General features: G+C 29.5%; 1 protein-coding gene across 4 annotated transcripts; it reads right to left on the reverse strand.

Moving 5' to 3' along the window:
• Positions 1-13,340: 13,340 nt before the first annotated feature.
• LOC107452411 (uncharacterized) lies at positions 13,341-21,528 on the reverse strand. 4 transcript variants are annotated; one of them, XR_015433633.1, is made up of 4 exons: positions 21,265-21,528; positions 16,145-17,539; positions 15,659-15,952; positions 13,341-14,342 (listed from the first exon to the last, which is right to left on the reverse strand). XR_015433633.1 is itself a non-coding variant. In XM_021144817.4 (2 exons), exon 2 carries the CDS (start codon positions 17,484-17,486, stop codon positions 16,365-16,367), a length of 1,122 nt encoding a protein of 373 aa, XP_021000476.2. In that variant the 5' UTR covers positions 17,487-17,539; positions 21,265-21,528; the 3' UTR covers positions 13,341-16,364. The 4 variants fall into 4 exon arrangements, 1 of the variants encoding a protein (XP_021000476.2); XR_015433632.1 differs by having other exon boundaries at positions 13,341-15,952; XR_015433631.1 differs by having other exon boundaries at positions 15,659-17,539.
• Positions 21,529-22,029: the final 501 nt, after the last annotated feature.

A 22,029-nucleotide genomic window follows, 5' to 3' on the forward strand; every position in this document is an offset into this window, starting at 1 on the left:
TATTGATGCTTATAGATATTTATTCAGCAAACTAACGAATTCCAACTTATTTTTTCTCACAAAAATATTCAATCCGAGCATAGGCATTCATTTCATTCTTTTCACAATTATAAGTTAATTGTTTTATAACTAAACCTTTCTAAAAAAAAAAAAGGAAGAGCTTAGATAGATCTTCCTTTCTCTAGATGTTTTATTGCTGATAAACAATTGGCATGATAGCGGTGATAAATAGCCTCAAAATTAGTTCAATTTCAACTATTTCGAGATTTAAAAGCATGTATTCAAGAATGAAGAAATATACGTATAAACTCTTGCTGTAAAAGTGACCTTGGTTTTAATTTTTAGCTTATACATGTTTGCATATTCAGGTTTTTGGTATTTTGGGGCATTGTTTAAAATTTTATGGATGTAACTATCGAGGAGTATTTTTTTTTTATCCAGAAATCATAATATGTTTAAAGCAAAACATATGCCAAGATTGTAAACTTTAATAAGAGTGCTTTTATAACTTATGTTTGTCTGCTTATTTGTTTCTATATCTCACATATTTACTTCAGTACGTAAACTATAAGCTTAGTAAGCTTTAAGTTAGTATTGGATTTCCCCCATAATTTTGTCTGCCTCTTTTATCTGTTAAATTTAAAAAAAGAACAATTTGTTACGAAACTGTTTTGATGGCAACACACCTCGAAATAATGAGAGATACATTTTTTTTTCAATATTGCATGTGAATAATTTAACGCAGAGGAATGAAATATAATATAAAATGGTCTAAAATTATTAGCTATCAGTAAGAAAAAAACGAGAGTTCATCGGTTCGAACCTCGCCGCCGAAAACTCTCCGTGTAGTAAATGGTGACTGATGACCCGTGTAGCAAATGATCGAGTCGCAAAGTCCTCCATGCTCCCATAACGAATCAAAACCTCTGGGGGTACTGGATTGGAGATTGATCGTTCTCTGATTCAGGTCAAAATTACGATCTGTGGATGAATGAATCACTGTATGAATGGGTCCGCATCATAAACGAGTGCGACGTACGGTGTGGCAGAAGTCAAGTTCTTGACTATAGATGGCGCTACAGGTGAAAACAAGAACAATCGCACCCCTCTGCCTAAACAGGAATACGAAAGCAAACAAGCGAGAAAAAACGAAGTGCGAATGGAATGTAGAAATGGATTATTAGAGCAATAGATTTTCGTATTTTCAATATTACCAGCGAACTACTCGTCCAATTGCTAATAAACCAACCAATTAATAATTTCAAACTGCAGAAAAAAGCATTATAAAAAGTGGTGTTTTCTTTCTGGTGTTTCCGGACCATTCTGACAAGCGGACAGATTTTTCACTTTTATATAAAAATAAATAATTAATATTTTAAACTAAAGTAAGATTTTTAAGCAAGATTTTGTTTTATAACAGAGCCGACCCAATTGTGAGTTTACGACTATCAAAGTTTAACTCCGTAGCCTAATTAAATGAAAATTATTATTTTTTTGTTGATTTTGTATTACTGCCAAAATGACTGCAATGTTGTTTCTAAGAAGGTTTTATTATACAATTTATAATTAAAGGTTTTATTTAATAACTAATATAATTAAAGGTATATAATATAATTAAAGGTTTTTGATATAATTAAAGGTTTATAATATAATTAAAGGTTAAATAAAGGTATAAAACTAATACAATTAATGGTTTTATTTCGATCCTTCAAGTAATGTACCGCAAGTATTTTTAGGTAATACTTGCTTCAAAAACGAATTTTTTTTACGATTTTATTTGTATACTCTGAATTAAAAACGCTAAAAGATTTAAATTATTTTTAAAATATAAATCAACACGCAGATGTGTAGTTTTCAAAATCAAAATCTACACGTAGTTTTAAACATTCTGTAAGATATAGTCCTCGTGTTTCATCAGTGTAATTTAATATACTTTCGCGATACCAACTTGAAATTTTGATAAATTTGTAAATTTACATTTTAAAGAACCGTTTAGTTAAGAAAACTAAAAGTGAAAATACACAGAAAAAATATATGGAAAGTTAAAATTTTTTAGCTTTAATAGGAAAAAAAACATTATACTATGAAAAAAAGCGTACTTCGACGAGAAAAATCAGAATTTAAAAACCATCATAAAATACTCATTTTTATTTCAAAATAAATTTTTTTACTATATTTAAAAAAAATTAAAATGCATGTTTTACGAAATAAAGATTAAAGTCTATTTGCTAAAAACCATCTTTTGAAAAGAATCTTCATAAATATATGCAGATATTTTCCTATCATTATTTCCTAGTTGAAAAATGTAGAGAAAATATAACTCCTTCGTTATAGATTATAAAGTATTAATAACCATTCTCAAGTATTGTCTCGATATATCACGCTGTTCCTAACAATGATAGCAGCTATTTAAACAGTGCTCCGTGTTTTTATTATAAAAGATTTAATACAATTGAATAGAAAAAAATCTTATTATTATTATTATTTTTCCATTAGAAATTATTTTTAGGAGCATATTTTCCTTATGTTTTATTTCATGCAACTCCACTTATTGAAAAATAAAAAACATAACATTATAAAATGATATTATAAATTATTGCTCTTGTATATTTTGTATGTATTACAGTTCCTGAGATCTAACTCCATATTTAAATTTACCGATTTGTGCCAAATATGCCAAAAACAAAACGATACAAACATTTTCCCGTAGACTTAACATTGAGTGATCCACGAGGTATTTTCATCTGCGGAATCGTAATTCTGAAGTAAAAAGTTACAAAACTGACACGAAAATTAAACCAAAAAAATGGTTTTTATGCCAAGCCGAAATCAAACATCAATGGTTGTGGTCAGTGAGCAGGTAAGTGACCACTGTGATCGAGGGTGCGCGGTGTCGATACTCGTTAAACTGTTCTACAGTAAAGTGCTCGACTTTGCACGCAGGTCGTCGGGCTACCAAAGCAGGGGAGCCATCCCCTCAGGGCCTGATCATCGCCTAGGCCCAATTGGCACGGGCCTAGGGCAAACACTTTCTGGGGTACCTCAAAAATTAGTTAAAAAGTCCGCAATATTACTATTTTTTTTATTTTACTATTTTTGAATTGGTCACTTCATTACGTCAATGGTTTAAGTGAATGCGCTGAATATGAATTTTAATTTTTTTTAAAGTGTTAGATTTAAATAAATTGTTAATTAAATGTGTTTTTAATTTTCTAAACTAAACTCAGTGGCACGACAGCCCATAGAGGGCCAAGGCCTACTGTGCCCATCTCAGTTTTCTTGACCTTGGGCTCTGGTGTGCAGGAGCAGATGATACGGTCAGGTGGTCAGCCAAACGCGGAACCCCCAGTGTTTAGTTCCCAAGCATGCTTGGTACTCATTTATCGACCCACTGAAGGGATGAAAGGCTGAGTCAACCTTGCCCTGCTTCAGAATCGAACCAGGGACCTGTGGCATGACAGTGCGAAGCGCTACCGCTCAGCCACCGGGCGTCGTTTTTAATTTTCCATGAGTAGATATAATTTTGGCACTTTTGGATATTTTTGCGCGTGTTTTTTAATAAAAATTATAATTAATAACCTAAATATCTTAGCATGCATGCTGAACTTATCGTTAAATCTAATGAAAAGTCAGCTAGCTTTGTGTTGGTTTAAGTACTAAATAAAAAAATAATTACAGCTTACAATAAAAAAACAATCCAGTTAATCAGTGACTTTTAGCAATGATCACTGATTTCAATTGTTTATGGTCACCAAACTATTTTTATTTTGGCACAACATTGTTTTGCTGTTTTATATTTTGCTTTAATATACAGATACGTAAACTTTATCTTACAAAAATAATCTACATTTGTCTGTTTTCAAAATTTCTTAGAATGTTTCTCCTGAATCATGCAGATCAATCGATTCTTTTTTATTATTAGAACTATTCTTCAGAAATTTAATTTCAAAATATTTTGTAAGGGACCCGGAAAATTTGGTGGGACTTGGGCCTGAATTTGTCTTGATCGGTCCCCGCATGCCCTCTGCAGAGAATCAAAATTGCGATGGCATGTCTTCGGATCATCCTCAGGGATGTTTCCCAGACTGGCACCAATAGCTCAAACTGAAGCTCTAGTATGACGTAAAAAAAGTGCGTATATATCTAATATATATTACATTTAGATAACTAAGTCGAAGCATTTCTCGAAAAATTTGCTGAAAATTATAAAGATAAATGTGTTAAAGAGAATCTAATGAATACTTCATTAAGTTCTCCAATGAATACTTCATTGAGTGAATGCTCCAATGAAGTTCACTGTTTAATATATTTTAAGTCTGATATGATACTACATTACTATTTTGTTCAACACTACTTCAATGTTTGTTCAAAAATCCTTTTTTATGTGTTTTTATTTTTTTCAAACGAAGGCACACAGTCTTCATGTGTTTAGCAAATATAGTGAATTAATTTCAGTACACTCTCTTTTGATAAAATTTTTATGATAATTGTATTTTGTGCAATTATTGGGGAAATATAAAACGCAACTTCAAGTATACTATGTGCATGAAATTTAACACATTTATTTGATCGAAAGCATTTTACTATGTAGAAAAAAAATTTATTAGGTTAAAAAACTTCTTTTTAGGAGCTAGTTTATAGCAAAGAAATGAGTTTTCGATATACTTTTTTTTGCATGCAGAAAAAAAATGGAAAAAATCTTTCTAACGTTATCTTACTGTGTTCTTTTTGATAAAGTAACGTATTGATAATTTATGAGATATCATCTTGTTATCTTATTCCTTTTAAAAGAATTTCCAAAAGTGAAATAAAAAAACTTAAAGCTTAAATTTCTTTCTTAATACTCCTGATTTGTCTTCTTATTTTTGATTATATCTTCATTCGACGTAAATGTTTGATTGTATCTCAAGTTAATAACATCTGTGAATAGAAAATTGTATTATATACTAACTAGTGGGCTGTTCCCCCTGCTCGCTGACGCTCGCCAACCCCCGAAAATTGCTGCGCAATCTTATATGGTTTGCTTCGCAAACCAAGCTCGCTTCGCCCGCTACTAACTTAGGTACTTTGCAAATACATAAAATTCTAAGAATTCAAAACAATCATTCAAATCCACATAAAAACTTTTTTTTAAAAATATTACATCTTTTTAGTAAATACTAAGTCATTAAAATAAATTTGAATTCAAATAAATGACATGTAATTCGTTAAACCTATTAGAAATGTGCTATAGTATAATTCGTGATATAAATCAAAAATCGTCAAATAAATTCGTAATATATAAATTCGTGAAAAAAAGCGCTTTCGACAAAATACTACGATAGAGATCTATCGACAAAGACTACTCACTTCTGCCCAGCTTAATAGTATGAGATTGCCGCAGCTGTTGCTCTCTGGTTTTTTCAGTTTCCGTTTTTAAAAGCACTATATGTTGAGCCACCTCAGCTAGATTTGGCATGTGACATTTTTAGCGGTAATCATTGGTCGATTTTCTAAAACAAAGCAAACGTTGCCACCGGCAGAAAAGAAATACAGCCAAAATTTGGAAGTCACGTAAGAGAATTATATATATTAGATTGTTTCAACTGATTTTCAAAATAATATTGATAATAAATAATTATTTATTTGTTAAATTTATGTCTGAATTTAAGTAAAATTTAATAACAATTTTTTACTTGAAACTTTTTTTTTTAAATTTTGAACAATTGAACAGATTCTGTTCTTTTTATCTATTTGTTTCAATTTATTGTTTGCATGGATTTGTCTCATGATGTTTTTTACTGCAAGATTTCTATGATGTGATGTGAAAACGGAGATACTTCAAAAATCAAAATTTGATAACACGGAAGAGTGGTGTTAGGCTTGACTAGCATTCCGTAAATGTTGGGAACCACTTTGTGGTACCATTTGAAGAAAGCCCCAAAATCCATTCTGGAAACCGCAGTTGAATTATAAGAATCATTTTATGTTGATAACTGCTTAACCTGAGTATTGCAGATAGATATTATTTTGCACAACTTTATTTCTGAATCTCAGAAAATTTTGAAGACAGCTCAATTCATTCAAAGAGGGTGGGAGTGGTTCTGTGCGGTCATGCGTGGTTTTCCGAACCATTCATATCGAATTAGTTACTTCACTTTCTACAAATAGTTTTCTCGTGGCCTTTAAAAGGTTCATAGCAGGACGAGGAAGACCAGCAACAGCTTTCTCTGACAACGATACAAATCTGACACGAGCTGCTGACTATCTCAAATCAGTAGACTTCGGAAGTTCAATCTGTGCCCTGGTGGAATGGTAGTTTTGAAAGAATGATTGGAATGCTAAAATCAATTTTACGAAAAATCCTTGGAAAAGCAAATCTTCTCTTTGAAGAACTCAACACACTTATTTGTGATGTTGAATACATCATAAATTCACTACTACTTACGTACATCTCAGAAGATCTGGTAACATTAACATCAGCTATGTTCTTACACTATCTTAAAGAATCAGGAGCATCATATACTGATCAAATTGATGGTAAAAGTATGGCTGGGACTTTGTTGAATTTCGTCATGCATTTCCGAAGCTTAAGGTGGGAGAAGGTTTGAAGCTCTGATTCTAAAAAACTGAGCGTGGAGAAAGATTTATTTTTTTCCCTAAGAACTTTCAAGTTTGTTGGAAGTCGGAATAAAGATTAAGATGTGGCTTGCCGCATTAAACTGTTATCATAAACTGTTATTCTAAACTCTCATTACCTTTATAGTTAACGAAATTCTTGTTTCGTTTCATTCGTATATTAATCACCTATTGTACATTGTAGATAAGAAATAATAAATGTTTCATAAGATGTCAGTAATACACATATATGGCAGTACTTTTACTTTCGTTACTTGTACCGCCGGTACAAGTAAAAAGTACGTACTTTTACTTGTACTTCGTTACTTTTTAAATTTAGTACTTTTACTTGTACTTTCGTTACTTTTTTAGGGAAAAAGTGCAAGTATTTGTAACGGAAATGTCGAATGAAATCGTTACTTTTTTCTAAAACTCGGTAAGCTTTCTAAAAAAAAAATTTAATTAAAGAAAATTATTATGTTTTTTTAATTTATAAAATTAATGTGCAATATATATGCACTCACAGCTAACTTCGAGTTTAAATATCTTGACCTCCCGTGGAGCACTTATTCAGCGTGGATAAGCACGTTCTGAGAAATTCTCGCAGCAGTCTCAGTGACACCACTTTCGAAATGCAATTATTTTGCAAAATGAAGGAAAATATTAATTAGCAAGTTATTTTCATTCATTTTCAAGTTTTATGCTTTTATTTAATACATTGTAAATAAAAAAATGTTGTATTTTGTTATTAAGTTTTTTAATTTTCTTTTTGAACTCCCTAATAATACATTAATCCCATTTTTTACTAAATACATTTTTACCTAGTACATTTATTACTAAAATTATGTTTATGCCCGACCTTATCAAACAACGCCCAGTCAAATCTCTAAGAACTTCAGAACTATTTGTGCAATAGAAAACTATTATAATTACTATTTTAACTCTTGAAAACTCGAAGGTATTAATTTAGCCGCTGACACTAAAATTAGTTTACAAATTTTAATTATTACGTTAGGCAGAAATGTTCGGAAAATGATTTTCTCGGATGACTTCAGCATTAGCCATTGTTAGCAATAAAACTGTAGACTGTTCTGTTTCAACTTATACTGCACATTCAATTATTTTTTACTAGCTCAAAGATCACAAAGCTATCTGAAACCCTGTGTTTGCTTTGTTTATGTTTGTGCTTTTAAAACGCGTTTCTATAGAGTCAAACAATTTTAAATCAATGGTAATTTAAATAAATAAAAATGATAAACTAAAAATTAAAATCAATAGATAAAATTTCTTTTTCATGCAAATCCGTAAAAAAATATATTATACGTTGATTTAAAAATTATATTATACGATTATATTATAAAATTATATTATAATATTCCGAATTTAAAAATAAATTAATGTTCATAACTTTCAAAATTAAAAATAATTAAATAAATAACAACAATTTTGCAAAAACATTAAAGAACATAAGAATATTATTCAATAAAATTTTAGGTTACTTAGAATTTTCGGTTTCCTAGAATTTACTTTTAAATCGTTACTTTTTTTGTTCAGTACTTGTACTTTTACTTGTACTTTTTACTCGTTACTTTTTAAAAAAAGAACTTTTTACTTTTTACTCGTTACTTTTTTTAAAAATACTTGTACTTTTACTCGTTACTTTTTATAAGTAACGTTGCCATATATGGTAATACATCATTCTCATCATCATATCTATACACAGAAAGAAAACACGGCGGTCTGTCGAAAAAGGTAAGTGAAAACTTACCGTTATCATTATCTTGGAAGAAACCAGAATATATTAGAAAAAACATACGAACTTATTGTATCACTTCATAAACTGGAATGTATCATTTATCACTTTTTTACCATTCCCTACGGAGCAAACAAAAAAAACTAGGATCCAGTATTTGAGTTAATTTTTAAAAAAATACTAGTTAAGAATGCATTATTGATTTGCGTAAACACTATAGCTGGTACGAGAGGGGAAATCGATTGCAAATTAGAAATCAACGAAGCGAAATTATCGAAGATCCGTTCAAAAAATTCATACAATAGAAAAAAGAAATAGTGTATTAGTGCTTAGATAAATAAACTTTTCGAATATATGAGCTTATGCGATGAAAGTAGGCGTTACTTTTCATGATATATTTAGTTATACATTATGTAGTATTCAAGATACATCCCTAGTTTTTAAAAACAAAAACAAAAAAAACAGCTCGGTATACATTGGATATCAATGCTAACATCGATACGAAATTCGTTTTAAAAAAGCATAAAAATTTATGTATGGAACACTTTACCACCCGTTCTTGGAATAAAACTATTAAAATATTCAAAGAAAAAAAAAATCTTAATATTAATATACTTTGACTTTAAAAATATACCAGTAAAATTATAAAAGTCTTTTAATATATAAAATAAAATTTATAAATTATAATCTGTGACTGTCTCCAAATAAGCTAGGTTTCAGAAACTTCTTCATTGCTAATTCTTCTTAATTGTATTCAGGTACAAACTGAGTGCTATCTGTTTCAACCGTTCTAATAATAAGTAGCACTCTTGCAGACTCCCATCTAATCTTCGGCAAGAACTCATTCTTAGTGCTAAATGTCACAATCCAATTACGATTTTTACACACTCAGACGCGATTCTCTCACAAGGGAAGTGTGACTCGCCAATTTTGAAATAAACTAGTGGGATGTATGCCTTATGAGGAATAATTTTAGGGAGTAGCATTCGTTTCGGCCCATAGAAGGTCCTGTGAGAAATAAAAAATAATTCAATATATAGAAAAATTGGTATTTTATTACTTCAATGCAAACTATTGGTCATTGTAATTATCTCATACTCCAATTAATTTTGTGGTACTTTCACGTACTATATAATGCATATTTATTGTCAAAATTGATTTCGAAAATTTTATATATCTGTAGTTTTTCAGAAAAACCTGTTAGGTTCATTTTAAAAAAAAAAAATTGACATCAAACTTTTTAAAATTTAAAAAAAAAAAAAAATTCTAAATTAATTGGAGTATGTAATTTCAAATAAATAAATTAATTAATTAAAAATTAATTAATAAATTTGCTAATTAGTTTATTAATTAGAAAAGTAATTAATTAACCAGTTACAAATAATTGGATATTAATAAATAGTTACAAATTAATTGGAGTATTAGACAATTACTATAACTAATAGTCTGCATTGAAGTAATAAAATGCTCGACTTCGCGTGCAGGCCGTAGGGCTACCGAAGCGGGGGTGCCATCCCCTCTGCAGAGGATCAAAATTGTGATGGCATGTCTTCGGATCATCCTCAGGGATGTTTCCCAGACCGTCGCCAATAGCCCATTGGGCAGCTCTAGTACGACGTAAATGAACTACAACAAGTAATAAAATACCGATTTTTCTATATATTGAATTATTTTTTATCTCTCATAGGACCTTCTATGGGCCGAAACGAATGTTTCCCCCTAAAATTATTCCTCATAAGGCATACATCCCACTAGTTTATTTCAAAATTGGCGAGTCACACTTCCCTAGTTTCCCTTGTCAGATAAATGTAACGGATAACACCTTGCACCAATTTTATGCATGAATACTCCCGAAGAGGGCCGAAGGGATCTTCAACTCGAGAGTATACCACCCCGAAATATTGACCTAATTGTGCCCAATGGATTGTTGACTGAATGTAAACAATAACAAGCTTCCTAAAACGGAAGAAAATTAAAAAACTTCCAGTGTATCCTTCCGCTTATGTTATGCTTACGAGGTAATGTATCAAAAGGCTTAGTATTTAAAGAAGTATTATTATTGTGATTTGGGTTTAAATCTACGCGTGATTTTACCATTCATAAGAGTCTTCTGTAATCCATAAATTGTAACAGGTTCTGAGTCTAAGACAAATTTAACATCTCAATTTTGGCTACACTTATTTTCTCAATTTGGTCATTATTATTTGGCTATATTTCAGTAAAATATCACCTTTTGTTATTTTTTGGGTAGCATCATAACATGCTTGGCCGAGTCTTCCGAATTCATTAGTTGCTTGATCTCTGTTTACATTTAAATTAATATGCAGCGTTATATTATACGAACATAATAAAATTGGATGGCGTGCTTTTTCAAGCTTTCAGGCGTAAAATTTAACCCGACGAATTTTAACTCTTAACGTCATATTTGCTTACCTCAATAGAAGCCATGGATGCTCAGGGGATAGAGAGTTTGAATTCCTATGAGGTGAGCCGGGTTTGAATCCCAGCGATGGCAGGTCGATAAGAATTCCGCAAGCTTTCAATGCACTCTGACTGCAACCAGGGGCGGATCCAGACATTTTTCCTGGGGGAGGGGGTCATAGACTCAGATCCCCCCACCACAATTAATTTTTTTATAATAAAAAAAATTATACTTTTTTTGAAAAAAATAAATAAATAAAAAATCTGGGGTTTTTAATGCTAGTCTTCTCATTAAATTTTTTCATAATGAACAATACATAAATAATTCAAGTATTTAAAATAATAAATGTAATGCGAATTTCGTTTTAATCTTTTGGATTATGATTCTTGAAACAGTGAAGAACATAATTAGATGGAAAAAAATCGATATTTCCAACCTACCTAGATGTATATGCCCCAGGGTGTATAAAAATCATGATTTTTTTTAAAAAATCAAAAAAATCGGATTTTTTTGATTTTAATCATGATTTTTTTATAATTTCAATTCTATGGAATATAATCAATTTTGTGTACCATAGATTTAAAGTTGTATTGTATTACTATTGTTACTTATGGTATACATTGGAAATAAACATTACTAACCATTATCAACAAAATATTTCTTAATAATTTAAAAGCAAAAGGTGAAATAAGAAATAAACAATAACTAAGTGATTTCAAACTACAAATCAAGAACAATATCAAATTATTTAAACAATCATTTAATTAGTTTTATTTAAAGATTTAAACATAAGGACTAATTTAGCTGCCTTTTCTACACCCAATTGATTCCGTAGTTTAGTATGTACAAGTCCAAAAGTGGAAAACATCCTCTCTATCCCTGCAGTTGTTCCTTTTGCAGTACATAACAACTGTATTGCATCAAACTCTTTTTGATCTACACAGTTCTTTAGAAGCGCAATTGATTTCCACCATTCCAAGATGTTTAAAGATTCTAGAGATTCTTTATCAAACAAAGTTCCATTAAACAGAGGAGAGCGTACAATGAATTTTAGCAAAATACTTAATAAGGAGGTTTCTCCATACTTTTCTTTAACAAAGTTTACAGCTTGATCTTTTTCATTTAGTGTTAAACATTGTACTTCAGAATTAGGATCCAAGAGGTAAGCTAGGAAATGAGCTGGTGTTAACGCTTGTTCATATCGTTTAGTAAAAAAATTTTTGCAGCAATTATTATTAGAATCTTTCAGAGTTTCCTTTAAATTTTTCCAGATGTTGACAACATTTGATAAACTACAATTATCTTTTTGCATTTTATCTAATGCTACAGAAATGGGTTTTAACATTAAAAGCATATCTTCTGCATTTCTTTTAATTGCCATATTCATGACTTTTGACCTGATATTGGTGTCGATATCATCCCTATTATCCTCACAAACTTGCATGAAAGTTGACCAATTCTTGACGTAGCTTTCTAATGAATCACACATAGAATTCCAGCGCACCAGCGCAATCATATGTAAACTGTTCAATGAACTATAAATATAATATGTAAACTGTTTTTAAAAGCAAATGAGTCACGTTGAAAGTAGAAATGTTGAATTATATGAGTGAGATCTGAGAAATATATAGAACAGTCTACTTACTTGTTTATGTTTGAAACTTAGAAAAATATACAAAAAATGTTCAAGACTATACACAAAAATGTTTTTTTTTTATTAAAATCAGTGATTTTTTTAAAAAAATCATTTGATTTAAATCATGATATTAATCATTTGATTAAAATCATTTACACCCTGATATGCCCCTTAAATAATTTTTAAAATATTTTCTTCCGTAAACTATTAAAAAAATATTATTTATATATTTTTTCAATTTGGGGGGGGGGGGGACAGGACCCCTATGACTGAACCTAGATGTATATGCTTCAATACCGAATTCGATACTCTGTTCGATACCGAAATTCATGACTTTCCATGATTTCTCATGACTTTCCAGGTGCGCAGATACCCTGAAAATAATATACAAAGAAATGAAAAGATTTAATTGTTTGGAACAACGAAATGACACCTAGTATAACAGAAAACTTTTATATCTGACAAAAATTTTTATTCATAGATTTTGTGAGATTGAACTAGAATATATTCTTATTTTGAGGTTTCAGAGGCTTTTAAGTAAAAATCACAAAACATTTTAGGCTGCATAACAGGATAAAAATATTGCATCAGGCATGTTGTTTTGGAAACACAATAAGAAAGTGTGCATATTTTTTATTTGAGAATTCGTGGATAAAAACCTTATGTCAGCTAGAATTATGATTTAAATTTTCTTGATTTTGCCCAATTCTTGCCATTTCTCTTACTCTTCACTCAGGAAGAGTGTATCATAGACTTTCCCTTTAAATTTTACTGACAATAAAGAAGAAAAAAAGATTATTTTGTAGAGATCTTACAGGTGTAATGTAACCCCCAAAGTGTGTACTTCTTCTTGCTTATGAAATTAATATCATGTAAAATCTATGAAGAAATCAAACTACATCATTCAGCAACTATGGACAAATGGCTTAGTAAAAGTTACACACCTGCCAATCTTTATTTTTTAAAATGCAGAAGGTTCACTACAAAATTACAGAAAAAATTAATTAAAATACAGATTTTACGCATTTTCAAAAGAAAAGTATTACCTTTTAGAAAATTTATTACGTTACAAATCAAATTGATAGTGCAAGATTAGATTGCAATCGAAAGATTAACATTTCTATAGAATATTTTTGCCCTTTAACATATTTTAAAAAGTTAAACATTAGTTAATAGAAAATTCCAATTTAAATCTAAATTATGTTGGTAACAATAGAGTTTTATATACAGATAGATGAAAAAATAATAAAAACACTTATATACTAACTCCATGCAAACAATCTTTCTTTTAGCAGCATATGTTTAGGAAGATCTTATAAGGTAAAAAAATTGAAAGATCATTCTTGAAGCTTTTAGAATAGATGTCTTTTATTCCCATGCAAAGTTCTGATCTACCAAAATGGTCAGAGGAAACAAATTACTTTTTCTAGCTTTAATACCAACAACTTAGAGATCACTCTATAGGATTGTGACTTTTTATGTAAAAAAAATGCTTTTAGAATTATTATGGAATTAGAAAGGGAAAGGAGATTTAAACTCCCTATGTTCATTTTGGTCAACACAAATTTTGCATGGATAAAAAGGACACCATTTCTAAAAACATTCAAACACAATGTTTCAAATTTTGCCGACGTTTTTTCCAAGTAAAATCTTCCAAAACATGAGTAGCTAAAAATTAGTAGTGTTTTCATAGTTAATAAATTTGTAGTGTTTACATAAAATCATATTAAAAGTATTCAGATTATTTTGTCACAAATCTGTAAATATTAAAACATTAAGGCAATCCTTTTTTTTTTGAAAATTTACTCTTTAGATTTGGGATTAAGTCAATAATAAATAAGCAGAACATCTAAATATTTACATTCATTGTTCAATAAATTCTCATTGGTATGCATATCACAGATGGTCTTCTTATCAACCTTAATTTGGGTTCGCTGATATATATCAATGGATATATATCATGATATATATCAAGATATATATCCGATATTTATTTTGAAATAAATATCATGATATTTTCAGCAAAATTTCTAAAATATCCCCCACGTTATTTCTAGATTTCTTTTAATCACTACACAAACTCATGCTACCATTCTAACTATCTTTACTTCCTATAAAAAATCCTGTTTTAGATTGCACCTGCTCCCACTTACCCCCTACTAAAAATTCATTCTTAGACTGAACCTGTTCTCATTCCCCCACTTTTCTAGAAGGAAATAAACCCCTCCTATGATGAGTAAGTGGCCAAGGTAGCTAATTTAGTATATGATTTAATGGTAAATTACTCTGATTATATAAGCATTTTAGAACCAATTGTAAATGCTTTAGATGCAGTTCAAGCAAATAAATGCACAATAGCACAATGTGTTGAAATCTGGTGCAAACTAAAGGAGAAATTAGAAGCATGTGAAAAAAAAGACGCAATGAAAAAGTTCACAGAAAGAGAAGTAATGGTATTAAACCCTGCTCATTTAGCTGCTAATATGCCATAGATATTGTGGAAAAAAACTAAATGACAAGCAAACACAAAGAGCTTTTAATTTCCTTCGTTCTGTTGACAAAAATATTTTACCTATGGCTATGAATTTTTTGGTCAAAAAGAGCCGCCCCTTTGCAGGCTTCAAGTTCGAAGATGACTTTCTCAATGTGAAACCCACAGTTTGGTGGGAAACTATCAAGTTAGAGGAACCATTAAAAGTCAGAATAACAAATCTTCTTTAACAACTAGTAACTGCCGCTCCTTCCACAACTGAGTTAGAGAGAACATTCTCTAGCTTTGGATTTATTCAGTCCAAGTTGCAGAATAGATTAGGGACTGAAAAGGCAGAAAAACTTACTTTTATGTTCAAATATTTTAACAAGAAATAAAGAAAAAATGCGTTTTAAAACTTAGTAAAAGTAAAATAAAAATGTTTTGTATTTTGGTGATTACAAAAGATTTCGTTTCAGAGAACCTTTTTTATTTAAAAAAAATTTCTAATGTTTTATTTTATAAAAATTATAGATTTATTAATTACAATTAACATTAGGAATTTAGAATTTATATAAAATGATATGTGTATATAATGTTTGCAAAACAATTCCTAACAAAAAAGTTAATTTATTTTGAAGATACTAAATATAAAACAAAAATTTGAATATATATCAAAATATCGGATATATATCAAAATATCGGATATATATCAAAATATCGGATATATATCAAAATATCGGATATTTTTGATATTTTCGAAAATATCATGATATTTACGATCCCTCTGAAAGAAACCCATTAAATAGATTGAAAATAATTATGATTGTTCACACTAGATTTCAATTTTAAACTGTTTAAATATTTGATTGGAAAAAGAGTTTCTTCTATTTCTTCAAACTGGGTTAAAATAAACCTTTTTTTTTTTTTTTTAGTGTTTTTTCAGAGTTTTTTCCATTGTCATAGAAATCTGCCATCTTTGTCTTAAACACTTTTTGACAACCTGCATTTTTTACAGGCACATTCTGGACACTTGTCCTACACTAGCTTTGTAGTATCCACCAACCTTGCCACCTAATGTAGCTCTTTTGCAGGCACATTCTGGATTCTGCTTCACTCTAGTGCAGGCACATTCAGCACCCTGTTATACACTGATACAGCTCTTTAGGGGCGCATTTTGGATCCTGCTCTACCCTTATAAAGTTTTATTACAGGCATATTCTAGACACTTGCTCTACACTAGCTTAGTAGTATCCACTAACCTACCAATCTAATGTAGCTTTTTTGCGGACACATTCTGGATCCTGCTGCACTCTAGCGCAGCTCTTTTGCAGGCACATTCCGCGCCTTGTTATACGCTGATGCAGCTTTTTACAGGCAAATTTTGAATCCTGCTCTACACTTAAAAAGCTTTTCTACAGGCATATTCTAAATCTGGTTTCGCACTTATGTAGCTTTTTTTCTCTTCACCGAGAATGGTCGACTTCTACTTCGCAAAAAGAGTGTCCATATACTGCATTGCACAATCTATAGAAGTGTCCTGATTATCACACTGATTACTTTCTACGCAAACAATATTTTCATCAGTCTTTACAGTTTTAGCATTAGAATTTGTATGCGAATGAAGGTGCTTTTTCATGTGTGATTTTCGAGTAAATCGCTTCTCACATATTCCACAAGAGAATGGTCTTTCATCGGAATGAGTAGCTACATGTGTCTGCAGATGTCCCAACTGCAAAAATGATTTATTGCATACATTGCAAACATAACATCTCTCATTGAAGTGACTCCTCATGTGAATCTTTAAAGAAGAAAGAAGTGTCTTGTGGCAAATTCCACAAGTGACGGATTTCTCACTTCTCTTGTATCTCTCCCCTTTATGCGCTTTTAAGTGTTTTCCAAGTGCAGACTTTTCCTTAAAACTCTTATTACACAATTCACAGACATGAGGTCTATCATCAGTATGACGAATCATATGCGCATTGAGAAGGTATCTTTTTGGAAAATTTCTACGGCAAAGTTCACAAGTGTGAGTTTCGACATCCGAAGAGGGAAACTGTGTGTGAGTAAAGAGATGGCGATTAAGGGACCCTCTGTGAGTAAACCCTTTGTTACAAATTTCACAAGTAATGGGTCTCTCCTTTGTATGGGTTAAATAATGTCTTTGTAGATGAGCTTCTTGTTTAAAAGACTTTTTGCATATTTCACACAAATAGTTCCTTTCGTTTGAGTGACATCGTAGATGCAATTTTAGGCTACCCTGATATGGAAAACTTTTATCACAAATTTCACATTTAAAAAATCCATTTTTATGGAGGAGTAAATGTCCTTGGAGTATTCTTTTATTTTTAAAGACTTTATTACAAATTTCACAAATGCAATTTTCTTTAATGTGTGTAAGTAGGTGCTTTTTGAGACTATATCTTTGCGTGAAGGTTTTACAACAAATATCACAAACATTATTTTGGTTAGTTTTAGTGACAGAATTTTCATTTAAAAGTTCATCAGATAATTTATCACATTGACTTCCATCGAAATGTTCCTCACTATTCTTGAATGATCCATCATTTGTGAATGAAGTCCTGCCATATACTTTCTTTACATTCATATTATGAAACTGGAATACAACCTTTTGCAGCAAAAAGGAACCTTAATTTCTACCTATGAAAACAAAAAATTTAAATAAATGAATATACAAAAGTAAAAGCGCAATAACATGTTCACATATGCAATCAAACTGCAATGTGTCAATCTTGAGCAATTAAAAAGAAATTGAGATATTATACACCGGTATTTCAGATATTATATTTTCTATTTATTCAAATTTTTAAAAAAATAGAACAAAAAAAAATTTCATTTACTGTTTTTCATTTGAAACTTTATTACCTGTGCCAGAAAATGGATAACAGCCTTTTTTCATATAGAAATTTTCGGCATTTTTATTAAGGAGCAGTATACTTTAAGAAAACTACTGAAAAGCTTTTTTTTTCACTTTATTTATTTATTTTTGAAAACACAGTAACATGAAAAAATCAGATTATCATAGTTAAGAGCAATTGTTCCTTTTTTTTTATAGTCATTAACATTTTTATCACCACATTTTATAATAAAATTTTCAATAAATAAATTATAAGTATGTTTTCCTTTATCGTCAGTTTCTTATAAAATTGTATTAAAAAAGGAAATTTTCAGCTTCTAGGATTTGTTTTAGAAAAAAATTTTAATTGCTTTTTTTTTTCTTTCAACTTTGCTATTTCAGCTTTTTTCAAAGCCGTCAGTTAGTCTTTTACTTATCTTTTGATTTCTTGTGTGTAAGGCAATTCTACAATAAGTAAGATGCTGCACACATGCATTTTGAGAATTTTTTTACTATTTTACGCAAAATTTAAAAGAAAAATTAACTTTTCAAAACATTTTTCTTCAAACTTCTTAGTAAGATCAATATATAAAAGCAGTCAATTTGAAATCTTTCATAAATTTTATTTTTTTAAAAAATAGAAAAGTATTGTTGGGGAGAGAACAGCAAAATTGAGTATTTTTCAAAATCTATATCTCAAATGGGATTTCTGCTCTTATAAAATTTGAATGTTCTTTGTATTGTTTGAAGTGCCACATTTTATATTGACTATTTGACTAATAAAAAAAAAAGTTCATCACAAAACTCTAAACATTATTTTAATTGGTAAGTAATTTTAAAAAAATTTTTAATTTTTTGCGGAGGGGACTTATGGTAAGTGAAATATTGTGAAAGGGACATTTTATTTGCTGTTTAATTTTGTTTTTAAATAAAAAGTTAAGATTATTCTTAAAACATTTTTCAGGTTTTCCTTAGTAAGTAAGATCAATGTAAAAATTATGGTACTTTTCTATTTCACTGGTGCATACGATACGTCGCCAATTCAAAGTTACTGAATGCAAATAAATGCAGCGGTTTTTTGCTTGTTTTTAAATGAAATTTTTTTTTTTTTTAATTAGATTAAATATCCTAAATTACTTGCACCAGTGAAATAGAAAAGTGGCAAAATTAGTTAATGAGAATTTTCTTATAAATTCGTCTTTAAAAATTAGAGAAATATTATTGCAGAGAGGACAAAAAATTAAGAATTTTTAAAAATTCTCTATTTTTAAAAAGGAAATTCAGCTTTTATGTAGTCGGAATGCTGTATGAATATTTTTTATAAAAAACAATAAGACTATTTAACTATAGAAAAAATATTTGTTACAAAAGCTCTAATATTAATTTAATTCAGAGCTATGAAGTAAAATTTGTAAACAAATCTCAGAAGCTTTGAATCCTTTCTATAAAATGAAAAGGCAAAGTTTATAAATCATATTTGTATTCATTCATAATTTAGCTAATTTATTTAGGAAATAAAAATTTGAATATTTATGGATCAAAAATAGTTTCAGGGAACAAATTAATAGTTAGAGAGAACAATAAAATTTGTTTTTGTCTTCCTTGTCTAGAAAGACCAACATTAATCGAGTTAGATTTCCATTAAAACAGTACTTCAACAGTATCACTTTCAATGGTTGACACATAAAACCAGTCTTTATTTTTTAAATTTTTCAATCCTACTACAAAAAAAAATTCTAAAAACAAATGTTATATCCTTGTGAATGTTTTTGTTCCATGAAACACTCAATAAATCCTCCTCAAAAGCTTTGTGGTATTTGTAGCTTGAGAAATGTCAATAAAAACACTAGTAAACAGGAACATCCTTCTTTAATATAGCTAAGTATTTATCAACAAACAAAACTCCCCAAGGTTATTTGTTAAACATTTAAAAAAGTTGAAGAAAATGTCATCAAATTTTAAACTTAAAGCACATATTATATTTTACAGAAAAACATCTTTAACACAATAATCCTCAGCACAAATTGAATTGAAACTCAGAAAAATGTTGAAATTTCCTATTCATAGCTTAAGAAAAGTTATAAAAAAATTTTAACAGAAAAACATTTATAAAATTTAGAGTAAAAAAATACACTAATTTTTTAGTATTTTATTCTTCCACTAATAACCTTGGAATAACCTTGAAACTATAATGATTCATTTAATTTTTTATCTAAAATCAAACATTTTAAAAAACTTTTAACTATCGATGTTGTTATTCTGATACTTCATTTTCCCATGAAATAGACAAATATGGAAAGCTAAAACTTTTGGCCTTAATTAAGTAAGAGCAAATATCAAAATGACATTTTATTAATATGCTCCTCGCTTGTATTTGATTATATTTTTCCCTGCCAGTTTTTCTCTTATGTTTAATCATTTTTATGAAAAATTATTATTAGTTTTTTCTCCTTTTGCACTATGAATTCTCTATATGTACTGATTATTTGGTCTTAAACAAGACATAGCTAGAAAATAAAATATAAAAAATCAAGACTTTTTACAATTAAGTATTTGGATTTTTTGCATATCTGGCATTTGGATGGTCATCTGGCATTTGGATTTTTTGCATAAATGGCAGTCAGGATGGTCAAAATTTTCTAGAACGTATTTATTAGTTGTGAAACAGAAGATAAATCTTGCAAAATATAGATTAAAGAAAAAAGATAATCAAGTATCAAATAATAACAAGCAAGAAAAATCAGTATTTATCCATTAGCAAGATACCGAACAAAAACTCTTCCTCCAAAATAAATGCCAAGTTTTTAAAGTGTTAAAAAGAAGAAAAAAAACATTTAAGTCCACAGAAAAATTTGTTTCAAGTAAAGATATTTACAATTTCTTGCATGTTTTGTAAATTTATTTTATTTTTCCATATTGTTTTTCTCCGTTTCATTTCATTGGTGTGATCGAAAAATAATAAAATAAATGTTCTACGGGGATCGATGCTTTGATAGTCTGAAAACAAATTGCTACAAATTTTACGGAAGTTTCCAGTTGAAGAATCCTGATGAGTGTCAATGTAATTAATAACATTAAAAAAAATACTTAAACTAAACTAAATTCAGAGGTGTGACAGCCCATAGTGGGGCAAGGCCTACTGTGCTCATCTCAGTTTTCTTGACCTTAGTACATTAATAATTAAGATAAATGTCACACAAAGGGAATATTATTTACCTTTAAACAGCGTTTCAAAATAATTACGTCAACTACAGGTATACAATTTTTGGAAGTAAGGTGATCTGTTAATCACAAAATAAAAACAAATATTTGTATACCCGTGTAAAGAATACAGTACTAAATATACTATCTTATACACTAAAATAAACAAAGTACCTAAATATTGCCTAATGCAATTGTAATTTATCATGCAATTTAATTGCATTGTAATGAATAATGTTTGATCTATATATTTTAGAATAAGCTTGCAATCTAACCGTATTCCACTTCAGAACTTGTACTTTCTAGAACTTACGTAACTTGCACTTACCTATGTAATGATACTTTCATACCCGAAACTACATTACGGAAACAAATTAAAACTTTACTTCAGATGATTTTTTTGAACTAACACAAGGGTAAGTATCGTTGCAAATTAATCAGTAAAAAGTAATAGGTAAAAACAATGTTAGTAAAAAGTTACATAAGTGAGAATTATTAGTTCGAATCGAAGTTATTTATATCATAATCATATCACAAGTAAAGAAAAGTATAAACAGTAGCGCAATGAGATTAAAAGCTGTAGGTTGCCTATTTCTGTTTAATCAAAGGTTGCTTATTTCGGTAAGTCTACTCATTTTAATATTATTACAAAATTTTAATTTGCACTGCCTTGCGAATGATTTCTCATTTCGTAGGTGCGGGGATCATTTAACGTTAATTAACTTCGTAAATATGTGGTCGCCAAGATTTTTGGTGATACTGAACGTTATTGAGTGGAATTAATGACATAATTGTGCCTGAGCAACTAAATAGAATTATTTATCATATTATTATTTAGATAAAATAAAATCATCTCAGCCTGAGAATGTTTTGTAAGGAATCATTTTCAATGGATGCGATATTTTCCTTTTGTGAATAAGAAAAGGAGGGATCAAAAACATTGATCAGCGAAAAACTCGCCAATCAGTATTTTGGTTGCATACAAAAAATGTCATTCAGTGTGAAAGGAAAAATAAGGTGAAACTACTAATGCATTCGGTTGCGCTCGCGTGAGTGAATCAGGTGCATCAAAAACTGCTACTGCTTGCTATAG

The sequence above is a fragment of the Parasteatoda tepidariorum genome, chromosome 5 (assembly GCF_982258835.1).
Source record: "Parasteatoda tepidariorum strain Cologne lab strain chromosome 5, Ptep-v5.0, whole genome shotgun sequence".
Taxonomy (NCBI): domain Eukaryota; kingdom Metazoa; phylum Arthropoda; class Arachnida; order Araneae; family Theridiidae; genus Parasteatoda; species Parasteatoda tepidariorum.